Raw genomic sequence first — 24450 nt, forward strand, 5'->3', positions numbered from 1 at the left:
TTAAAATTAGGGATATTTGCATAAAAGGTCGGCTGTCTTTCTGTTGGAAATTTGGAAGATATGGCATCACTGGTTTGAATTTTCACATGTCAACATTTGATTGGAGCTAGATAGTAGCATCCCCAACTCCCTTGGACTAGTGCTCTCCACACACTTTAGTGATTTATGTCACTACGGGCACTGAAATTACAAATTTTTGCTCTAATTGATTCCAAAGATAACTTTAAAAACCCTTCTTAAAACTAAAGTTTTGTGCTTTCTCCTGCTGTGATTCTTTGTTAATGACACAGCCTTTAAAAAATAATTTCTCACATTACTTTGTTTTATGTTTGTCTGCTTTTTGAAACATATTGAAAGCCCTAATGTTCTCTAGTATACAAGTCTGAAGCCATTTTAATTGTCCCAAGAAGAAAACAAAATTGAAGACTGACATTTATTTACATTGATCTGTATTTGATGAAAGATACATATTCTTCCCAGAATTTAAAGGGGTGGGGGGTTGTTCTAGAGGCTGTTGTAATTGAAATGAAATAATACTACTATTATCTATTCTATTGCTAAATGAAGACTGGGAATAGGGGAAGGAGAAACTGATAAATTTATATGATGCCTACTAGTTGTTCTGTCATTTAGAACTTTTTTTTTTTTTTTAAGATTTATTTATACATACAAGAACTGGGGAACAGACCAGAGGTATGGGGGTGAGAGGATTTACCAGAGACACAGTATGGAGCAGAACAGCCAAATTGACTGAAATACACTAATGAGGGGAGCAGCAGGCGAGCCAGGAGAGATCTAGAGGTCTGCTGCACCATGTGGGTAGTTTCCTGCACCATGTGGGTAGCTACCCGAACTCATGCTGCAGTGGCTGCGGCTAGCTTCATAGGTTGTGTCTTAACCCCTTGAGCCACCAGGAGGCCCAAGAACTGATTTTTTTTAAGTATTAACTTTATAGTAACTATTTACCAGATATTAATAACTGGCACCCCATCTTCCTCATAGGCTTCAGTTATTTTCTAGTCAACAAATAGTGTTACATGTGTTTTTTGAACAAAATTTTTTTTTTTAAAGATTTATTTTTATTTATTTATACAAGCACTGGGCACAGTCAGAAGCGCGGGAGGGTGAGAGAAATCACCAGAGCCAGAGCGGGTAGCAGAGCAGGCAGAAGGACCGAAGCACACTGCCGAGGGGAGCTGTGGGCGGCAGGAGAGGTCCGCGCGCCATGTGGGACCCTCGCCCGGTGGCTGGGGAGCAGCCGGGGATCGAACTGGCGCAGCAGAGGCTGCGGGCAGCTTCGCAACCTGGTGCTCAACTGCTGCGCCAGCGGGGAGGCCCCTGAACAAAATTTTTTTAAAAGATTTATTTATGTATACAAGAGCTGGGGCACAGGCCAGAGATGTGGGGAGTGAGAGAATCCACAAGACACAGAGTGGGGAACAGAACAGGCAGACTGACTGAAATACACTGCTGAGGGGAGCAGCGGGTGAGACAGGAGAGGTCTTCTTCACCATGTGTGTTTCTCCCTGGCCAGCTGGGGATCCAACTCATGCTGCAGAGGCTGCGGACTGCCTCACAGTGCGGTGCTTAACCCCTTGTGCCACCAAGAAGGCCCCCAAATTTTTGTTTTAAGGACTAAGAAAATGAAATAATTAAGATTCGTTTTTGTCTTGCTCCTCAAGAACATATCTAATGGAAGATACAGATGCATTTTACATAAAGTGCTAAAGAAGTACTAAAAGGGGCAAAAATTCTGATTAGAGAATTTTGGAAGTCTTCATTAAGGAGGTTGACTTAGAATTGTTTTTACATTTGCCTTGCAAAATACTTTCAATATATATTGATTTATTGTAATCCTTAACAGAGGGAGAAAAGAGAGAAGAGGAAAAAGAAGGAGAAGATAAATCACAAACTAAATCAATTAGAGACCGACGGCGACCAAGAGAGAAGAGAAGATCAACAGGAGTTTCATTTTGGACACAAGATGTGAGAACCTACTAAAATATAACTACTAGATAGTGTGCTTAACCTTTTCAAAAGTCCATACTAATAATTTTTATATGCCTCAGAGTACATATTCTTTAAATCCTCACTACATTTTTTTGATCTATTAAATCAGAAAAATTCTTTATTCCTCAATTCTGTTAACTAACTCCCTTTAACTTTTTGGAGTTATACATTTAACCAGCAATGAAAGAATGTTTCCTAAGATCCAAGTTGGCAATACTCATCTTTTTAATTTGAGCTTGCCTTGAGTTGTGTTCTAACTAGCCATCACTAGTTTTCCCTAGTTTTTATTTGTACCTCAATTTGTATTAAGCAGGTTTCTTTTTAGTTTTGCAGGACCTAGGAACCTTCCTACTTTTTTATTTTCATTCCTGTTTTCTCCCATGAAACTGAAATGCATAAAGACTATCACTTAGTGATGTAGAATTGATATATTTATATTAATAAATAGTACTAGCAGCAGCATTGATTTCTTAGGTTTACTTAGTAACTTTACATATCATTTTTGCTAGATATCAAAATGATAATTTATACAAAGATTCTCTCTAATCCTTAGATTCTATAAGGTTTTTAATACCCGTTGTGTGGGTGACATAACTGGCTTACCCATTTTTTTTAAATAAATGTGCTATGTGTTATATAGCTGGAAATAGCTATACCAACTTGAAAGTAGGATGATAAAGTTTTGAAGCCTGTGGTGTTTTTATAGTGTGTCTGAGCAAGCTGTGTTTGAATACAACAACCTTTGTTGTTGAGATGGTCAAGACCTTTTAGTAGAATTTTCCCATAGCCTCCTAAGACCTTGATTTTCTCTTTGGTGTACTATAAATCCCAAGAAATTTCTAGATGAATGAACCGTGTAAACCTATTGCATAAATCTTGCTAATTGTGTAGAATCCAACCTTTCTTACAATGAATTTACTGTTTTCGCTGCTTCGCTGTAGTTGATCAGCTAATTGGTACTTATATTTACTACTGAAGTACATGCAATTATTGCAATATAAAATGGAATATCTTCTTTCTCATACTAAGCCTCCAACTTCCTCATCCCCAATAAGAATGTATTTCCTAAATCAAGATGTTAGGTAGATGGTTTTTCCTTAGCACATATGCTAACCTACTTAGAGATTGTGTGAGACTGACAAAATAGGCTTCTCTAAATAGGGTTGAAAATTCCCACTTAAAAATCAGTTTTCCTTTTGATCTATTTCCAGCTAGATTATCATGTTTAATTAGAAAACACTAAAGTATTTAAATGCCAGTTGTTTGGAATTTATCTTTACTTTTCTAAAATAAATTGGCAATGTCATTTTAGAGTGATGAAAATGAGCAAGAACAGCAATCAGATACAGAAGAGGGATCCAATAAGAAAGAAACTCAGGTAAAAAGCAAGTATTGATATATTTTAAGGATTACTGTTTGCCTTGTTTATATTTATTCATGAATACTGCACCTACATGTGCGCTGTCTGGGGTCAGGGTTGAAGGAACTAAGAAGGGACACAGGAATATTTTAAACACAACAGACATGTTCTGGATCTTGATTATAGTGGTCTTATGGATATATACAACTGTCAAAACTCATCAACTCTGTGCTGTAAATGGTGTATGTATTTTATTGTGTAAAAAATGATCTTCATAGTTGAAAAGGTAAAAGAGAATTGTGCCCTTGAAAAAAGTATTTAAAGGATATTCAAAAGTAGTGGATACCTTACTAGACCCAGATTTTAGTTTGTAAATGGCAAAATTATGTTATGGAGAAGACAGGCCTTTCTAACTTTCTTTACATTTATTTAGAAATTTAGTTTCTCTAAAGGACTTCTACATTTATTATCCCAACTAATCTTCCCAACAGTTTTCTGAGAATTTTTTCTCAGTATTAATGAAAAATTTAAGACAAGTTTGACTGCCTTAAAATTATATGGTTTGCTAATAATGGAAGTTTCTTCCTACTAGCCTTTTTCCCCCACTATTTCATATTGGTTGTGCAGAAAACTGGCATGCTTTAAAGAATTCTATTCACTTAGGAGTTACGATGTACAAGTTGTTCTAACCTGCCATATAAACTTAACACTGTCTATCCTGAAATGGCATTCTGGTCATACTGTCCTTATTTTGACTTCCTCGATATAGCTGTTAAAATTTATTTTAGTCAGCAACAATCTGTGAAAAAGTAAAATAATCAGATGTTGGTGAACTGTGCTAGGTAACTATGGACATTACTTTTTGGGCTAAATTTGCCAATTTTGACCCCAAAGATAATTTTATGTTTAGGTAGTCATACAAATTGAGGAATTAATTACTTCCAAGGGTAAATTATTTGCAGTGTTAAAGCTTTTCACATTTAATTCCTTTAACAATTAACTGTCAGCACTCATCCCAGTTCACCTATGTACTTTATTTATTCTGTTTTATAAACTTGTCCTATCTTCCTTTTCCAGTAGTACTGTAGAAATTCCTGTCTTTTAAGGAAAAACAGTAGAGACAGGTAAATAACAGGGAAATAAGTAAGCCATTTTTAACTGGCATTTCTCACTGACATATCACTTAGGTCCCATGTCCCATCATGCTGGAATAGAAGGAAAGAAATTTTCTGCCTTCCAGATTTTTTGCTTTGAAGCATATGTTGTGTTTTACTGTTAAAATTATATGAGGTGTATTATATTAAGTAGAACATTATTTGCAAGAAGAAAAAAATTTCTTAGTTTCAAATTTGTTTTAAACAGATAGATTATTGTTTAGATCATGCTTTGTGCTAACATTCCTTCAGTTACAAGTAACCAAAAACTCAAACTGAATTAAACAAAGAGAATTTATTGTACTTCAGTTGTATTATGCAATCCTGTGTCATCTTCATTCTCAGGCTGGTTTACCTCATAGGATTATAATAATTGGCTTAGGCCAAATAAGGCCCACCACTGATTCTATACAGCTATTTTGCTACTAATGTGGACAACTCTATAAGGAGAAGGAAGAATGGAGGGTAAGACACTAATCTATAGTGTCTTCTACATTAGACTAGAAAAGTACTTCCACCCAATAAGAATGCTGCTCTCTTCTGAAAACTCAGCATAAGCCCTTATTTTCTGTGGAAAAGTATGGTTGGCAAAATTCTTCTGTGTTTTCTGAAATAGTGTTATCATCCTCTCAACAGTGTGCTTGATGACAAGGCTTCTATTTGTCTTATAAAATCCAAATTAACCATTTTAAAACTTGACTTTCTTGTATGTACATTTTTCTTTCAAAGCAAGGTAAGTTGTAAAATGCCCAAGAGTTCTTGAAAATTATGAGTTGTGCTTGAAGCTCAAATTATCTATTTTTAGGATATAAATTAAAAGAAAACTAAGATAAAATTTTATACCAGAAACTTTGAGTTACTTTGTCTTCATTATTTCCAAAAATGTGGCTTGTGTTACTTTGGTTATTATGATTCGCTTTCTTTAAGTTAATGAATGGCAAAACTTTTACCATGCAGAGGATATTAACAGTAAATCAAGAATTTAAGTATAACACCAAGGCAAGAAACCATAGAGAACAGATAAGCAAATTTGATTATTTAAGCATACAAAGATAGAATATAGCAGCAATGACACCCTTATTACTAAAATTGGTCTTAATGTGCTCAGTTAAAAGTAAATAATGTTTGCCTTCTTGTATAACATCTAAAAGATTAATATTTGTACAATATAAAAACTCAGTAAAAGTAGACAGAATGTATAAAATTTATAAATTTTTCAAAAGAAAAAAATAGATAGCCAATAAGCTTGAAAATTCACTTAATCTCCTTACTCTCCAAAGACCTAATAATGCAAAAGTGAAATTGGCAAAGGTTTAATAATGCCCAGATTTTCATGGCTAGTACTGAAATAGGCATTTTCCTGTAAGATTTTGCCACTATAATAAGCTTACCGTTTTTTGGAGTTTCAATAAGCAGTGTAAATCTGAAGCCTCACAGAAAAGTTTTTCCTTCCAGTTTAGTAATTCCACTTCTAAGAATTTATTCCCAAGGAAAAAATGAAGTATGTAAAGATAAATCTGCAAAGTATTCATCACAGCATGATTCTTAAAGTAAAAAAGACTATAAAAATACCCAAAATTGGTAGGGAATAGGTTAAATAAAATGTATTTGCATAGATTGATACTTTATGTATTCACAAGAATGGTTAACAGTGCTTAGTTAATAGAGATTCAGACAGATGTAGGATTTTAGAGGAATTTTTATATGTAAACTGTGGTGCTGTAATCAGAAAAATATAAAGGGTACTTTTACTATGGAAAAAGAATTTTAAACACAAGAAGCAAGGACATTCTGCTAAGTGAAACATAGTATAGGATTTCACTTATATGAGATAAAGTGTTCAAACTTTATAATTATAATTAGAGAAAGAAGAATTGTGTTTTCCAGGAACTGAGATATGAGGATGTGGGGAGGTGTTTACTGAGAATAATTTCAATTTTATTGAATGAAAAAATTCTGGCGATCTGTTGCTCAATAATGGATATGTTAATATAGAGCTATACTTTCAGAAGTGACTTAGATTATAAATTTTAGGTTTTTTATTGTAATTTAAAAAGTATAAAAATGCACCATTTTGGTAGACAAATAAGATTTGATTTATTTATTAATACTTAGAGTTTTTCTTTATTCTTGAAATTTAAAATAGTGAACTAGACTGCAAAGTAAGAAGTGAGGTCTGATATTTTTGTTATGTATACATTTTTTCCCCATAGTTATTTTCCTGAATTTGAGTAAGATATTTTATAAGATCTTGCTTGTACTCTTTTTTTATTGAGATATAAACCCATAACATTATATGATATGAGATAGTGACTAGATAGTATATGTTGCAAATGATCACCACAATAATTCTAATTAACAACCATCAACACACAGTTAGAAATTTTTTTCTTGTGATAAGAATTTTAAACATCTACTCGCAAGCAACCTACAAAATGAATATCTTAAAAATTAAAATTTAACTTAGAGTTGTTAAAAACCTAAAGAATAACTAAAAATTAATCTTTAAAGCAAAAAAGAAATTGAGTCAAGTACAAAATTGGTTTTGCAAATGAAATTTAAATAAACTTTAGTAAGGCATTTTTAGTTTGAATTAGACTTTAAACAGTACCAAAAGAACTAAAATGCTCTAGGGTATTTATTTGGCTCTGCTATCTCTAAAATAAAAATAAGAAAAATAATTGCTTGAACTGTCACTTAGTAAACTTGATATTTCTTAATGTAAATATGATACTTCCTCCTACCAAGTAGATATAAGTAATAAGTATGTGTCTGATTTCTCAGTTTTTTTCCTTCTAATTAAAAGAAGATTATAATGTGATATTTGTAGGAGTTCAAAAAAGATAGTTATAGATTGCCAAATGTAAATTGCATGGTATTGTGCATGTAATAATATACAGTGACTTTGTATTCTAAAACTTCCTTCTAAAAACAACATTAAAGTTAAAAGGTATAAATAGATCAGTTTATTTAATAGTGTGAAAACAGTATTGATATTATGTTAAATTTGATCATTCTGCTATCTAATGAAAGGATAAACATTTAGTATGCCTATGTTTTTCTTTTTCTTTCTAGACGGATTCCATTTCTAGGTATGTTTTACTTCTGTTTTTACTGACTTTTTCTTTTTGTCCTTCCTGAAAACATGTTGCTAGATCCAAGTGGGTCTTATAAGTTGATAGATTTGAATAATAAAAATCTGTGGACATTTAGATTACCTGTTAATAGCTTGTTTTTGTCAGAGGCTTTACTTTCATTTCAGTAGTCACAAAGGTCAACCATCTCTCTATAGGAAACCCATATTAACAAAGACAGTCATACTCTTAAAGACTGGAAGACAATCCTGTAAGCAATGGCAATCAAAAAATGTCATGAACAGTTATACTTATATTGGATAAAATAGATGTATAGTCCAGCAAAAAGAAATAAACATACATGCACCAGATGATGGAGTACCAAGATACATGAGACAATAGAGCTAAAGAAAGAGATTAATAGCAACACATTAATAGTAGGAAATTTTAATACTCCACTTGTAACTATGGACAGATTAAGACAATAAGTAAGAAACAATATCCTTGAATGAGGTACTAGATCAAATAGGCTTAATTAACACCTGCAGCAGGAGTTCGATCCCCTGCTGGCCAGGGAGCAATCCACATTGTTCTGTTCCCCACTCTGTCTCTGGTGAATCCTCTCATCACCACCCCCCACCCCGCATCTCTGGCAGTACCCCAGCTCTTGTATGCATAAATAAATAAATCTTTTTAAAAAACCACTCTGAAAACAAAACACAAGGCCAGATGACTTTACAAGTGAATTCTATCAAACCTTTAAATCAGAACTTAACACATCTTGGCTCAGACTCTTTCAAAAAGTTGTCCCTAACACAAATTATACAATGCCAACATTACCCTAATACCACAAGCACATTAGGTTAGCATGATAGAAGATCAGTATCCTTAATGAATTATGATGCAAAAACCTTCAATTAAATGCTAGCAAATTGGGGGGCTTCCCTGGTGGCCCAGGGGGTCAAGCATTGCACTAGGAAGCTATCCACAGCCTCTGCAGCAGGAGGTCCATCCCTGGCCAGCCAGGGAGCTACCTATATGGCGCAGCAGACCTCTCCTGTCTCGCCCATTGCTCTCCTCACCAGTGTATTTCAGTCAGTCTATCTGTTCTGTTCCCCAGTCTGTCTCTGATGAATCCTGTCACCCTCTACACCTCTGGCCTGTACCCCAATTCTTGTATGCATAAATACATCTTTAAAAAAAAATGCTAGCAAATTGAATTCAGCAATACAAGACAAGGATTATACGTTATAGTCAAGTGAGATTTATCTCAATGAAGCAAGGATGTTTTAACACATGTAAGTCATTATAATATATTATAGCAACAAGAGTAAAGATAAAAACATTATCAGTGGATATGAGGAAATAATTTGCTAAGATTCAATATCCACTTATGATAAAAATTCTAAAGACATGACTAGAAGGAACCTACTTCAACATAATAAAGACCTTATTTCACAAACCTGTAGCCAATATAATACTTAATGGTGAAAAACTGAAAGCTCCCCTTTAAGGACAGAGCAAAACAAGGATGCCTGCTATCCCCACTTATGTTTAGTTTAGCATCAGGCTTTAGCTGGAGCAATCAGAAACAAGAATACGAGGAATCCAGTTAGAAAAGAAGTGAAATTACCATTATTTGCAGATGATATAATATATGAAGAAAAACTTTAAAACTCCATCAAACAGTTGTGGGGAACAGTAAATGTCCCTTGCCATTAAACCTTGCTATCAAAGTGGCAGGTTGTAAAATAAACATTCAAAAATCTTGCTTTTTTATATGCAAACCATGAGCAGGAAAAAAAATAAGAAAATAATACCATTCACATTCACTTCAAAAAGACTTAAATATCTAGGAATTAACCAAAGAAGTGAAGTATTTAAACAATGAAAACTACAAGACGCCATTAAAACAATTAGATCATGATATGAGATGGAAAGACACCCATGCTCTTGGATGGGAAAATCAGTACAATCAAAATGACCATTCTATGGCACATATTAAAAAAACTAGCAACAGCAAGTGTTGGCGAGGGTGTGGAGAAAAAGGAACTCTTCTGCACTGTTGGTGGGAGTGCAAACTGGTCCAACCACTGTGGAAAGCTGTGTGGAGATTTCTGGACCTACTAAACATAGAGCTTCCATATGATCCAGCAATTCCACTCCTAGGTATTTACCCAAAGAACACAGAAACATCAATTCCAAAGAACACCTGCACCCCTATGTTTATAGCAGCACTATTTACAATAGCTAAGCTTTGGAAACAGCCCAAATGCCCAAAAATAGATGACTGGATCAAGAAGATGTGGTCCATATATACCACAGAATATTACTCAGCATTCAAAAAAGATAAACACATGCAGTTTGCAGCAACATGGATGGCGCTGGAAGGGATCATGCTCAGCGAAATAAGCCAAAAAGAAAAAGAAAAATACCGGATGGTCTCACTCATAGCAGGAATCTAGAAAACTTAAATAAGGGACCAGGAAAATGAATAACTATAAGAAAGTGAAAATCAAAATCAACAAAAAACTATGAACCAGAGACACTTTTAGGGGGGCAGGGGCGGGAGGGGAGGGATTGGGGTCAGAATGGGGGCGCTGCAATTGTATGGGGAATATAACAAAATTTATTATCTAATAAAAAAAAAATGACCATTCTACCAAAATGATACATAGACTCAACACAATCCCTATCGAAATAACAACAATGTTCTTTAAAGTAATTGAACAAAAATACTAAAATTTACGTGAACTCCTAAAAGACCTTTAATAGCACAAGCAGTCCTGAAAAAAAGAAACAGGCATCATGTTAACTGACTTTACATTGTACTATTAAGCAACAGTATTTAAAACAATATGGTATTGACATAAAAAAAGGACACATGAGGGCCTCCCTGGTGGCTCAGGGGTTAAAGACAGGCTATAAAGCTATCAACAGCCGCTGCAGCACAAGTTCTATCCCCGGCCGGCCAGGTAGCTAACCCACATGGCACAGCAGACCTCTCCTGTCTTGCCCGCTGCTCCCCTCAGCAGTGTAATTTCAGTACATCTGCCTGTTCTGCTCCCCACTCTCTCTGGTGAATCCTCACACTGCCCCCACCTCTGGCTTACACCTCAGTTCTTGTAAACATAAATAAATCGTTAAAAAAAGTAGACACATGAATCAATGGAATAGAATCAAAAGCCCAGAAATATAGATCCACATATATATCAAACTTTATTCATGAAAAGGAGCCACGGCTTTATAATAGGGAAAGGAGAGTCTTTCTAATAAATGGTGTTGGGAAAACTAGACAGCCACATGTAAAAGAATGAAGTTGGGTCACTCTTCTAACTCCATGCAGACAAATTTTAAATGGATCAAAAACTTAGGTATAAGACTTGCAACAATGAAATATATAGAAGAAAACATTGGTGATGACATTTCATGATATAAATGATAAAGATGTTTTTGAAAACTTGACTCCTACAATAAGGGAAGTAAAACAAAAATAAACAGATGGAATGCCCTCAAATTAAAAAGCCTTTATTTACATAGCAGAAGAAAATGTAATTAGATTAAAAAGACATCCTACTGAAAGGGAGAAAATATTTACACATTACACAACCTACAACTATCTAACAGATATTAAAAGTGTACACAATGTAAACAACCCAGTTAATAAATGGGCAGCAGTGCTGAACAGCTAGTTCATAAAGAGGACTAGAAGACCAGTAAAAACACACGAAAAACTGTTCATCATCACATTAAGGTCAAAACCACATCGAGATAACTTACACCCATGAGAATGACACATATTTAAAAGATCCCCAACAAGTGCTGGAGAGGATGCAGAGAAAGAGAAACCATATTACACTGTTGATGGGAATATAAGTTGGGCAGCCATTTTGGAAAACAACCTGAACTTACCTTAAGAAAATAAAAATGAAAATACCATACAACCCAGCCATTCCCACTGTTGGGCATCCAAGAGTCCAAAGAACATGAGAGTATCAACTCAAGAAATTGCGTGCTATATAATGTTTATTGCAGCATTTTTTATAATAACTAAGACATGGGAACAACCTAAGTGCCCACGCATAAGGGATTTTATCAAAAAGTGTGGTCTGTCCACACAGTGGAATATTCAGAAACATAGAAAGATGAAATACTGCTATACACAAAAAAATGGAAAGAGTTCAAAGTAATTGTGTAGTAAAACAAGTCAGAATAATAAAGACAAATATCAGACATTTACATTGCAGACGATTTAAGCAAGCAAAACACTTAGAAATAATACTGGACACTAATAAAGTTTCTGAAACTAATATGGGGGGAGAAAAGGTTGGTGATTGGTTCACTTACGAGAAAAAAACAAGTGAAAAGTAAATGTTTTAAAATGATCATACAGCCTCTACTACAAATGTAGAAGGAAGAGCAAAATTTTGCAAATTTCCCTTTTCTGAATTTAATTAAACTCTTGCAGTAAGGGAAGAAATAATTCCCCATTTATTATGTATCACAAAAGTTGATTCGATAACAGATGATAGAGTATATTAACCTACAGTTTTAAAATATAAAATTAATATATACTAGGATGCATGTTAATGTAAGTTGTAAATACATATAATAAAGATTTTGACTGAAGTTTGTCTTTTAAAGATATGAAACCACTTCCACATCAACTGGTGATTGGTATGATTCCTTGCTGGGTCGCTCTGGATCATACAGTTATTTAGAAGAAAGAAAACCTTACAGTAGCAGGCTAGAAAAGGATGACTCAACTGATTTTAAAAAGGTACTTGGTTTATTTAATTATATTTAATTTATGATAACCTTTTGTGTTGAGATATTTCTATTTGGATATTCATAGAAGCTTAATGAAATCAGTGTCTTGAAATAACCTACTTTATTTGGCAATTTAGCAATTAATGGTTAAGTAAAATATTAAGTAACTTTTTATATTTACTATTTTATGCTTTAAAGGAAAGAGGAAAGTATCCAGGATTTTACACTAAATGTCTAAGACCAGTTCTGTGATTGAGCTTAAAAGGGGTCTTCAATAGTGTGGGGTATACACACACACACTGTATTTGTTAATAGGAAGCAGCCAAGCAAAGAACATGACTTTTTTTTCTTAAGAGAGTATAGTTTTTCTAGGTAACTGAAAATCTTGTGGTAGCCCAAGTGCTATTATAAAGAGTAGAAATAATAAAGAAATCTTGGAAACACAACAATCTAGGATTCTACCCTGATTCTTCATGTTGTGAGCTTGGAATAAACTTGATGAAGTTTGTAAGAGAAAAAGGAGTCTTGTAATATTTGTGCATGTCCCCAGATTTCTGTCACAACTTGAATTGCCCACTTTCTTACAAGCCAGATCAGCAAGCTAAGGAAGGTGGGTGTGGGAGTCTGCTTACATTATGAATAAGGTATATTCATTCATTCAGTGAAAAACTGAACATGCCCCTGTGCTGAGTAGTGAGTTTCTTGATGGATAATGGAAATAGAGCTATTGTCCCTGCTCATTTGGCCTCTTCTAGATAATAGGAGAGACAGATATTCTCATACAATTGAGGGTATAATTTAGAAATGGAAACAGTTATCCTGAAGAAACACTTTTATGAAAGTATGCAGCAAAGGTAAATGAGAGGCCGGAGGATGGATTTTCTAAGAAAGTGAATTTTCACAAAGAACAGTTAATGATGAATAATTAACTGGTTAAACTGAGAGAAAAAATTATTCCAGATGTAGTGAACTGCAAGCACATAGACTTGGTGATAGAAGGTTACCTGATGCATTGAAGTAATTAAATATTCAGTATGGCTAGCAGAGCAGAGGGGATGGTGATGTGAGGTTGTAGATAGATGTGTAGGATGAGATCAGAGCACACAGTACCTACACACTTCACTATTTTAAAGAATCTCTTTATACTAAGAAAATTGGGAAACCAAAAGTTTTTAACATACAGGAGTTAGTAGAATGGTTGGCCTGTGAAAATTATGAAATTGTCATTTTGAAAAATTAATTCATACTGTTGTATGTAAAACAGATTAGGTGGCAGGAGAATAATCAAATATTAGAGTAATCTAGATAAGAGATGATTGTAGCCACCTCTAGTGAAGAGAGTAGAGATAAGGAAAAAATTTTAGATTCAAGTATTCAAAATTATTTCACTTCCCATTAAATGTTAGTAAAATAATACAAATCTAAATGCAACTGAAAAATCCATCTCAGTGTTAGGAATTCAAGAGAGACAATAGGCAGAAAAGATAACAGACGTAAAGATCACAGTGACTCCGTAGACACAGCTCTAGTTAATGAGCAGATAGTGGTTCCTCTTTACCTGGTAACTGAGTTATTTTAATAGAAACTAAAAAGTCAAAATTTTCAGTGAAATCTTTAGTTTTAAATGCTGAAACTAATCTTTAAGAGTTTATGTGGAACAAACATACCTTCAAGCCAGAAGTTTCTGCCTTGTAACCATAAAGCATTAAAATGTGTTTTTAATGCACCCTTCAGTAGCTATATTAAAGAGAATGTTACATTAATCTTTCTGTTTTATATTGCAAAAATAACCAGTGGGAAATCTTTAAGGTTTTAGGAGAACAAAAAATAATTTGTTTTCTACTCTTAATTTTTATAGCTTTATGAACAAATACTAACAGAAAATGAAAAGCTGAAAGCACAGCTACATGATACAAATATGGAACTGACAGATCTTAAATTGCAATTAGAAAAGGCCACCCAGGTTTGTACCTTTCTCTTTGTTATTATGAAGGTAATGATTGTAATTTATCCTCTATAAAAAAATTATCAAAATGTTTGCTCATACTAGATCTAAACATAAGTATGGTAACTTACAATGGCTTATTTAAAAATAAGAAAGAAACAAAATTGTACAGCTTTCCCATGACTTCATTTACTTTTTTTCTAGGGTAAATGAAAAATGCAAAAGTACTGCCTTATAATAGAAAGTCAAAATAGTTTTAAACTTTTTAATATTTATGCTGTGGTACATGAAAGATTTAAATACTTGTTTCCAGTATACCAGATATACAAAGGCATTAAAAGGACATGTCCAAAATCTTCTTAAAGCTATTAAAATTTCTTTGTAATAATTTTATTTTTTTTTCTTTGTAATAATTTTATTCATTATGAATATTTCTTGTTCAAAAAATATTTTTATAGTCATTCTAGAAGATAATTTTAGTCATAACTCCTTTTACCTTCCTTCTGTGCTCCAGCCTAAAAGAGACAATTTTAGACAAGAAAATTGGGACAGCCAAGCAGAACTGAAACTTATACATATGATCTAGGGTGTGTATGATCTAGGAATTCTTTCCCAAACTCTTTATCCATGGAAGAGTTGTAGAACACAGTAATAGTCACTTTACCTCCTTCTCCTGTCCATTTAAAAAAAAAAAAAAAGCTTTGTGGTCAAAGAATCTTGAGCAATACTATCTGTTGTGCATCTTTGAGATTTTTACAGGGTCTATTTTTAAGTTAAAGTCTCTAGGGACTAATCAGGCATGACAATATGACTCAAGAGCCTAATTTAAAGCTGGAATTCCGCATTGCTAAGTTAGCATGATATAATTAAGTATGTAGAAATGGAAATGGAATGAATTTGAAATAATCAGTTATATTTGTAATGCTGTAACTTATTTAACATGAGACTATAGGCTAAACACAATTCTTAAGTACAACTCACAATCCATTTGAAAGCATTGATCTAAAATGGCATCTCATTTCTATAAATGATACAGTATACTTTCTTTGGTCATTCTTTTACACATTATTTACATAATTTTTTAAAGTTAATTGTCTAGATTAAACTCATACTTGTTGTCAGGTCCCTTTGCTTCACTAATATGTTGTGAAGCAATTGTTTATACACAGTGGAGGCTGTGCTAATGTTCCAGAGATCAGGCTAACCTTATGAGGTTATGAAGGTGCTTCAGATTCCATCAGTTGATGAAGGTTTATTATAAAGACAGAGAAGTAAGGCAGAATAAGAATTCATCATGAGATGTTATAAAAACTTGGGAAGTCTCACAAGTTAAAACTTGCTAGCTTATCCTTAGTACACTGGAATGGCAATCCTGTTAGTGGCCATGGTTCTGTTGTTGACCATTTTGTAGGACACTGGACAATGTATAGCAAGCTAACTTGGGTCTTGCACCAATTTCTCGTTCTCTCCATCATGGCTACAGAAACACTCAGCTGAATTTTAAAATGTGACAGCTTCTGCCTTGCTAGGCATTCTAAGTAGCGTGCCCAATATACTGAATTAATGGGGACAGTAATTCAGAGTATAAGATATTGAATAAATATTCAAAGTTAATTTCTTAGTTGGAAAAACTGTATGTTATAAAATTTAGGGATATATAAATATGTAAGAGTAAAACCGATAGGTATAAATTTTTTGTTCAACTTTAGTATATTTATCCTTTAACATTTAAGGTTACTGTTACTCCTTTCACCTGATTTTTTTCCATTCCCTGATTCTCAGGATTTTATCAACTTTATGTTGTCCACTAATAGTATAGGAACCAGAAAAAATGGAAAACCTGAACTCACCAGAGGAAGAAAAACTATTTTTAGTTAATTTAACTAATTGATTTAAGCTAGGATTTCTTTTAAATGACAGTCAGTATTAAACTTCTTACCAATTCTTGAGCCTAGATGGTTGGAAAAGAGAGTGTGTGCCCATGCACATAGCTTAGAGAGTTGTGAGAGAGGACAAAAAAGTTAATTTACTGGTCTAGCTGCGTGATAGTCTCTCAACCTGGGCAATAAAAACATTCAAGCAAAAGTTCTGGGATCTAACTGTTCAGATTAGTCACTCCTGGTGATAGAGTAAAGGTGGAGCTTGAGCATCTGAGGGAAAACTAGGTTGTTTTGGTTTTGGTCCACAATACTCAGCTAAGTTGTATAAAGACCCAAGGAAAGTGATATATAGACTGTGAGAACTGTGGAGACAATTCTATTTCTAAGCATTCCTTTAATTTTTTATTATTTTGATATAAATCTTGTTTTATCTTTTTCTTTACTTAAGCCTATATATTACTCTACCTGAATAGTACGATTTCTTTAATACCACTAGAGGAGATAGCCTCTTGTCCTGCACCCTCCCTACCATGTCTATTGCACTTACATCCTTTTTATGTATTTTACTGTATTACAGAGACAAGAAAGATATGCTGATAGGTCACTATTGGAAATGGAAAAAAGGGTAAGTGTTCATCTTATTAAATAAGGAATCACTTTCCCCTTTTGTGTAGGAATTTTTTTGTTTTTCTTTGGGTTTTTTTTTAATGGATGATACTTTTAATTAGTTTAATTTTTATTGATTTAATTATGGATATTTTCTGACTTCGCTTCCTTATAGAATTCCATGAGGTTATTCTAGGCATGAAATTACATTTTAAGATTTAATATACCATATTACTCTCTTAATGGATTCAAAAAAACATCTTGCCTTGATTCTGAAATGTACGTATTGTGGCAGTGAATCTAATTATTTTTTTTATGCCATTTATCCCTCTCTTTGACTTCCTATGGTGATATACTTAAAACTTTTTTTTTTTTTTTTTTTTTTTTTTTTGGTGAAAGAACTGGAGTGTGGGCCAAAAGTGCAGGGTGGGTAAGCAGATTCCCCAGAGAAAGAGTAGGGAGCAGATGAAGCAGATTTACTGAAATACACTGCTGAGGGGAGCAGTGGGCAAAATGGGAACTGTCTGCTGAGCCATGTGGGTTAGCTCCTGGCCAAGGATCAATCTTAGGCCCTATTGGTGATAGCACTAAGACTTAACCCCTAGGCCACCAGTGAGACCCTACTTAAAACATTTTTTTTTAAAGATTTATTTATTTATGCATACAAGAACTGGGGTACATGCCAGAGGTGTGGGGGGTGAGATGATTCACCAGAGACAGAGAGAGAAGCAGAACAGGCAGTCTGACTGAAACACACTGCTGAGGGGAGCAGGGGGCAAATCAGGAATGATCTCTGTACCATGTGGATCACCTCCCTGGCCCGGGATCGAGTTCTTGCTACAGTGGCTGCGGATAGCTTCATAGTGCCACGTCTTAACCCCTTGTGCCATCAGGGAGGTCCCCTTAAACATTTTAATCTTATAGTTTAAGTCACTTAGTTTAAGACACTTAGTTTAAGTCCTAGTGAAATAAAAATGTTTTCATTCTTGAAATAAGGTTTTAAAGAGAATTGTGCTTCAAACTTTCATTAAAGTTAATTTAATGATACTTTAAATTTGCTTTTCAAATAGAATATTTTAAACAAAAAAATTGATAAAAATTCTTTGCCACTTTACTTATTTCTGTCATATTTTTATTGGCTGTGATATATTAACGTGTTATTACTGCTACTCAGGAGTCTGGCAGTTGCCACAGGAATTACTTCATAATTTTAGTCTGAGCAGTTGAGAGTGTAGATGATCCAAAGTTAAAAGAAAAGTGCTGCAATACTGTCTGCAGTACAAATGAGTGGGGTGGCTAGCTAGACTTGCAAGGTTTCAACCAGAGAACAAATGATATTTTGGTAGCTCTGGTCTCTAGATTAAAGAGTAAATCTGTATTAAATTTTATGTCAAAGATATGCAGAAATAGTTAAAATATCATTTCTCTGTTACCCATGCGAATGCTTGAATGAAAGACATAAGATAACAATATACTTAATCAAAACAATAATTATTTTAAAATGACACTTTTTAAAGAATAATACTTCTTGTTAAAGTAGTATAGCTTATTAATGAAATTTTAGCAAAAGAGGAATAAAATCATCCATTATCCTATATATAGAGGACTTGTTACTTTGATTTCTATTCTTTTTTTTTTTAATCTAGGCTTATACATACCCGATCCTCACATGTTGGTATTCTGATATTCTCACCTGACTTTCTCTTTTTTCTGCCTGTTCAAATACAAATTACAAAGTAGCTAACTCATCTCAATTTAACACATATTATAGTAGTCATTGTATATTAATAACTGCTAACATTTATTCAACACTCTTACGTACCATTGAGGCACTGGGCTAAGCCGTTTACATGATTTTCTCTTGCCCATGTTTTTTAATGTTAATAAGGTTATCAAAGATAGTAAATTACAACTTCACAGTGGTCAATTTCATTGGGGGATAAGATCAAGCAATTTGGTACAGTGTTCTGTTTTGCTTTAACATTAATTAAAATCTTGATGGTACCTAATAAAATTAAGACTGGTGGGGAGGTTACCGCTCAGGTGGAGGAAATACACTATTTCAAATATTTTACCAAGTTAGGATCAAATATGACACTATATGTGTATTTTGAGAAATATAGTGGTTTTTATGAATTTGTCTTGGCAATATGAACTGGGGGAGAGTTCTGTTTATGGAAAATAACATTTTTGTCTATTTAATAGTGTTTGGTTTAATAATTGTTTGAATATTGTTTAAGTATTGTTTAATCAATAAAAAAGTATGTGGTATTTCAAGTCTGAGTAGGATGCCATCTTTTTTTTAAAATCACAACTCTAAAAACATTAATATTTACAATAAATGTACTGCTCTACTAAATATCAACATTAATAATTAATCTGGGAAAGAATGTCATGGAAATAGTTTCAGTGTGATTAAACTAAATTTAAATGATTTGTATCTGAAAGGTGACCGGCAAGAGTCAGTATCTTCTGGGCGGTATGACCTAACCAAAGTTTTACAGCACATTAATTACTGCTGCTTGCTTTTTGCATAACACCATAGAATGCTTATTATTTCAGAGAGAACAAAACAGTACACTGCAATAATGTATGTTGCCTTTGCCTGTCACTCTGAAACAAGATCGTTTAAAATAAATGCTGCAGTTGCTTCTTCATTAGATTCACTGCATTAATGCTACACACAGTATCAACTAAGTATAAAACAGTAAAGTCAATTGGATAAATAACTTCTAGTAAAGATTTTGAGTAGATGGCTGGCTGGCCAAAAAAAAAAAAAGAGAGAGAGTAGAAGAGATGAACTTCTCTAAGATCCTTTTGAAATTTAAAAGTATACATATTTTAGGCATGTTTGCTTCTTGCTATTCTGCTTCTGTCACTGTAGAATAATTGCATCTTTGTGTGAGTTGGTTTTTTTTTTTTTTTCCTCTTTTCTATACAACCCTCGATCTTAAGTACTGGTTTTACTGTATCCTTTCATATGAGATAAAAAATTAGTTTGAACATGTTATGTGGCATCTCATTACAAGAAAGTCAAAACTTTAAACCTGATAGAAAGTAATAATAATTATTCTCTTCATATTTATTTCTCTCAAATTTCAGAAAGCTCTGTACACATCACTGACATCACATCTTTTTTCTACACTTCTCCTGATTTAATGTTTATTCTAAAGTGTCACTATTTCACAATTTAGAAGCAAACGTAAGTCTGTAATGATTATGTGACTAATATTGGTACCTGAAATTGATTTAGGAACGAAGAGCTCTAGAAAGAAGAATATCTGAAATGGAAGAAGAGCTCAAAGTGAGTAAACCATGCTATTTGTAAGCGATAGTGCCTTTAATGAATTCACATTTTATAGTCATTCACTTTCATCCTTTCCAAAGCTTATTATGCAATTAGTGAATCATCTATATATTGTGCCTCTTTCTTCTTACATTCAGGTTTTAAGTTAAGTTAGATATAAAATTCAGATCTTTTTGTTAATCAATTTTTATAACATTTTCGTTGCTCAGGTATAGAAGAACTTACACAGTAATCTCTTTAAGATTTGGGATTTATTATTTATTCATGTCTGTATGTATTTTGTTTCTTGCAGAATAAATGGTAGAGGGGGACTCATACAAATTGCTCCTTTGAAATACAGGACATTAGAGATGTAGACCAGAGGAGCTTCCTTTTATCAAACTCTGTGTTAACCTGTGGAAATTAACTATTTGTTTTGAATGTTGGAGAACTCTTTGCAGGCAAAAAAGAAAGCATAGTTAATTGATTACTTCTTATTCTATTATCTTACATTATCTTCCATTATCTCACATGATGAGTTAATGAACTGACACATAGGAAATTATGCCCATAGAATTAGAATTTCAATATTTAAGGTGTTTCATTATTGAACTACTTAGTTTCTTATTAGAACATTATTATTGAGAGTCTTTGAAGACTAATTTTTTTTTGCATTTTGTTTCCTTAGTTATTTTGTTATGAAATTTTAGGACTATACTGTTTACTTTTATAAATGTCATGCAATATTTAAGACTTAATTTTTTCTTTATTATCTGTGATTTTTACATTATTATTGTTGTTCTTTTCCATTTTCTTATTTTTTATTTTCTATTTCTTTATGTTCCAATTCCTGCAGAACCACCACCAAATAAAGCAAATTCAAACTCTGAGAGAGTTAAATGAGCGACTGCTGACTGAGAATAGGGCCTTGACAAGAGTGGTAGCCAAGCGCTCAGGGTTCTATAGTCAACTGCAGTCTGTGAACCTATAATTTAGTTTCATCATTTCTTCTTGGTAGAGCCAGGCAGGTGTTTTTGAATTAGTAAGCGTGTCTTGAGCTCACTTTTACAAATTAATGCCATTGTGTCTGGAGCTTATCATATAATTATTTAAATATGCATGGCTTCTCAGAATGTTAGAAAACACTAATTGTATATTGCAATTGATAAACTAGAATAAACTTAGGGAAGGAATTTAGGGATTTAAATAAAATACTTGTCAGCACTTTTGCAAAGCTCATGCACATTTTTGATTCTACATTTAAAATTTGGCACTTAAAAAAACATGACGGGGATTGCAATTGTATGGGGAATATAAAAATAAAATTTATTTTAAAAAAAAAACAATGTGACTAAAATTCTTTGCTAGAAGAACGTTGTAAACAGTATACATGTATTCCACACATCATTAATATGTGTTGAAACTAAAGATTAAGCATGCATTACATTTTTCAAAATAATGTCATTTTCAGTCAGAATCATCTTAGTTAATATTTATTTAATTCTCCATTACAGAAGTATCATAATATATAAGCTTCAGATTACTATATTTTATTCCCATACATTCTGAACACAGGTAAGAATTGATTGGTTCCACATAAAATTAAACTTGTCATAAAGATTTTGCTTTGGGTAGTTTTACAAGTAGAAGTTGTACTTTTATCTATTCGATAATACATTTTGAAAGCTGAGGAAAGAGGACTAAATACCTTGGAAAGTATGTTTTAATGTCTAAAATATAAACCATCCCATTTCCTTTCAAATCTGGCAGCATATGTAATATAAATCATTATAAGTAGAAAATCCAGTAAACTTGCAATGTTTCACTCACTCTTTTAATTTGTCTGTAAAACAGAAGATTGATTTACTCTGTGTTTATGATGTAAGGGTAGGTTTTTTACTACTTTGACTTATAAATTATACTGTTCTAATCATAGTAATTGCTTTGTTACCATTTAATGAGCACCTTTCTAGGATCAGACATCTTACTATGCACTTAAACTTAGTGCTATAGGTGGATCCTTTAAGAATTTTAATAATTTAGAACAAGCTTAACTCTCTGAAAACTTTACTAAATAGACTGGAATAATAGTGAAAGTTATGATTTGAGCTCTGATGTAAATAAAAAGCCCTTGGTTTAAATGCTAATAGAAACTCTTAAAGGAATTCCCCGTAAGAGCCTATCCTAACAAAAGCGGGCTCCATTTTCTTGGCTGTTCTAATACAGTGTGCTTGTGACTCATAATACCAAGTGATTTTTACATTTCAATTGATAAATTTGGAAGATTAAACCTTTCGTTCATCATGTATTAAACTAATTAGTTTCACAAACTAGGATTTTTTTCCTTCCTTATACATGTTTACTCACTAGTAATATAGATAACTGACAAAGCTTGTTCATGTGTCTTGTGGTGAAAATATAACGTTTATTAAGAGTAATTTATCTTTTAATTGAAATGAAGCTTTTATTTCTGTTTTTCCCTTCATAGATGTTACCAGACCTAAAAGCAGACAACCAGAGGCTAAAAGATGAAAATGGGGCCTTGATCAGAGTTATAAGCAAACTTTCCAAATAAAAAAAAAGCAGCAAGTAATGGAATTGCACATATTAGTAACATAATGGACCATAATGGACAGTCAGTGGAAGTCTGGAAAGAATCCGTGGAGTCTGTCTTTTTTGGATATCCTGCCAAATCCAAATGCCCTCTTATCTAGGATTTGTTTTGATTTTCTGATTTTTTTTCTTGTATCAAGACCATTGTTTCATGTTAACGTAGCTGCTGAGAAGATTTTTTTTAATGACTGAGAAAACTTGTTTACAGCTCCAGCATATAAGGAAAGTGTTCAAGGCCAGATATGCCTCAGATATTTAACCAGTAAGCCTTAGTTGTACATAAGTATTTTGTGTCAACAAAAACCTTCAGCTCTCACAGAAGACAGTTATCCAACTTTTTTTGATGTGCCACAGTTTCCAGATTTTTGATATTTAATTTTTTTTGCTTTACATCTAAGTTTTGGGTTTGTATTTTTCCTTCTAACTCTTCATGTGGCAGACCTTTCTGGTTTCACAATTTTTTTTTTTTCCCCAGAAAAAAAAGCAACACTTGCTTTCCTAAGACCGTTTTCATGTATTAGGCTAGTGCTGTATTGTCTCCCACCTGGAACTGAACTGCTTGGTGGAACATTTGCTTTCACTGTTCGTGCAATATGCATTTATTTCTTATATGAATGCTTTAAAGTCAGCTGAGATTAGATTCTTTTAAGTCCCATTTTCTGCCCTCATTGGACACTTTTTTTGTTTTTGTTTGTTTTTTACTATTGTAGTATATAACATGTTAGATTCTGTAATCTTCACACCATTTAGCAGGTACTGAGTGAATGCTGTATATATAAATAAGTGTACTGTTTTGATTTTTAGAAGACTACATGGCATGCTTGACTATTATTTCAAATGTCTGTTAATGCAAAGTAGGCTACTCCATAATAGTGTTAAAAACAAAATTTGCTAACAAGGTGATATAGACTTTAAAAATAACACATTATGTGGAGTCCTATCTTTACAAAAGTTTTCTACTGTAAAGTACTTTTATTTCCGGTTTTCATTTGATAGTATTTAACCATAATTAAAGTTGCATAAGATGATTGCTTCACATTTCACATACCTATATTTATCTGAGTGCTGTCTAAAACTGTTGTGCTAGCCAAAGTAATGCTATGAAATCATTTGCAGACTTTAACCCGTGAGTTGATGTTAAATGCACTGTTGTTGCCATGTGGGCATGGTTGTTGCCATTGACTTTGATACCATCATCATGTTCAGATCATTTTATACATTTCAGTGGCCTTTTAAAAAAAAAATAGGGAAAAAAAAAAAGAAAAATCAAGTCCATAGTGAACACGGCTTTTATTTGGACAAAATGCCTTTTATATTTTCATTAAACCATGCAAAAAAAATTACATCTTTCTGGCACATAACTGTCTCCTTAACCACTGAACAGTTCAGCCATTTAAATAAATTGTACATTGTAAAGCTTATAGTAGCTAATTGTATTATTGATTGTATTGTATACTATATTAAATGTGAATTTGTACCCCTACATTTTAAAAGGTCATTGTGTTCTACTGCCTATTTTCAATTACTTTGGGATTGGGAAAGGGTGTTTTGGTAAAGCAGGATTTTAAGTCCTCTCTCTTGATTGGTTTTATGAAGATATAAGGTTATGCTCTTACTACCAAGCTCAGGATTCTTGATTTTTAAAGGTACAAAGATAGTTGTGGGAACTTTATTTTTGGTTATATTTGAGCTGTGTGAATGGTGGGTCTGAATATAGAGAATTTCCATGGTCTTATATGGACATAAAATATA

At 33.1% G+C, this 24450-nt stretch overlaps 1 protein-coding gene across 4 annotated transcripts in view; it reads left to right on the plus strand.

Moving 5' to 3' along the window:
• PPP1R12A (protein phosphatase 1 regulatory subunit 12A) overlaps positions 1-24191 on the plus strand; it is a 122202-nt gene extending 98011 nt beyond the window's left edge. For all 4 annotated transcript variants that reach the window (XM_037513934.2, XM_054696188.1, XM_037513935.2 and 1 more), the window contains 8 exons: positions 1865-1986; positions 3323-3388; positions 7600-7616; positions 12243-12378; positions 14227-14331; positions 16771-16818; positions 20053-20103; positions 22574-24191. In XM_037513934.2, coding sequence (XP_037369831.1) covers positions 1865-1986; positions 3323-3388; positions 7600-7616; positions 12243-12378; positions 14227-14331; positions 16771-16818; positions 20053-20103; positions 22574-22660 — 632 coding nt within the window. In that variant the 3' untranslated portion in view covers positions 22661-24191. The remainder of the gene's footprint in view (positions 1-1864; positions 1987-3322; positions 3389-7599; positions 7617-12242; positions 12379-14226; positions 14332-16770; positions 16819-20052; positions 20104-22573) is intronic.
• Positions 24192-24450: the final 259 nt, after the last annotated feature.

Source organism: Talpa occidentalis, unplaced genomic scaffold (genome assembly GCF_014898055.3).
Source record: "Talpa occidentalis isolate TD23 unplaced genomic scaffold, MPIMG_talOcc4v2.1 talOcc4.16, whole genome shotgun sequence".
Taxonomy (NCBI): domain Eukaryota; kingdom Metazoa; phylum Chordata; class Mammalia; order Eulipotyphla; family Talpidae; genus Talpa; species Talpa occidentalis.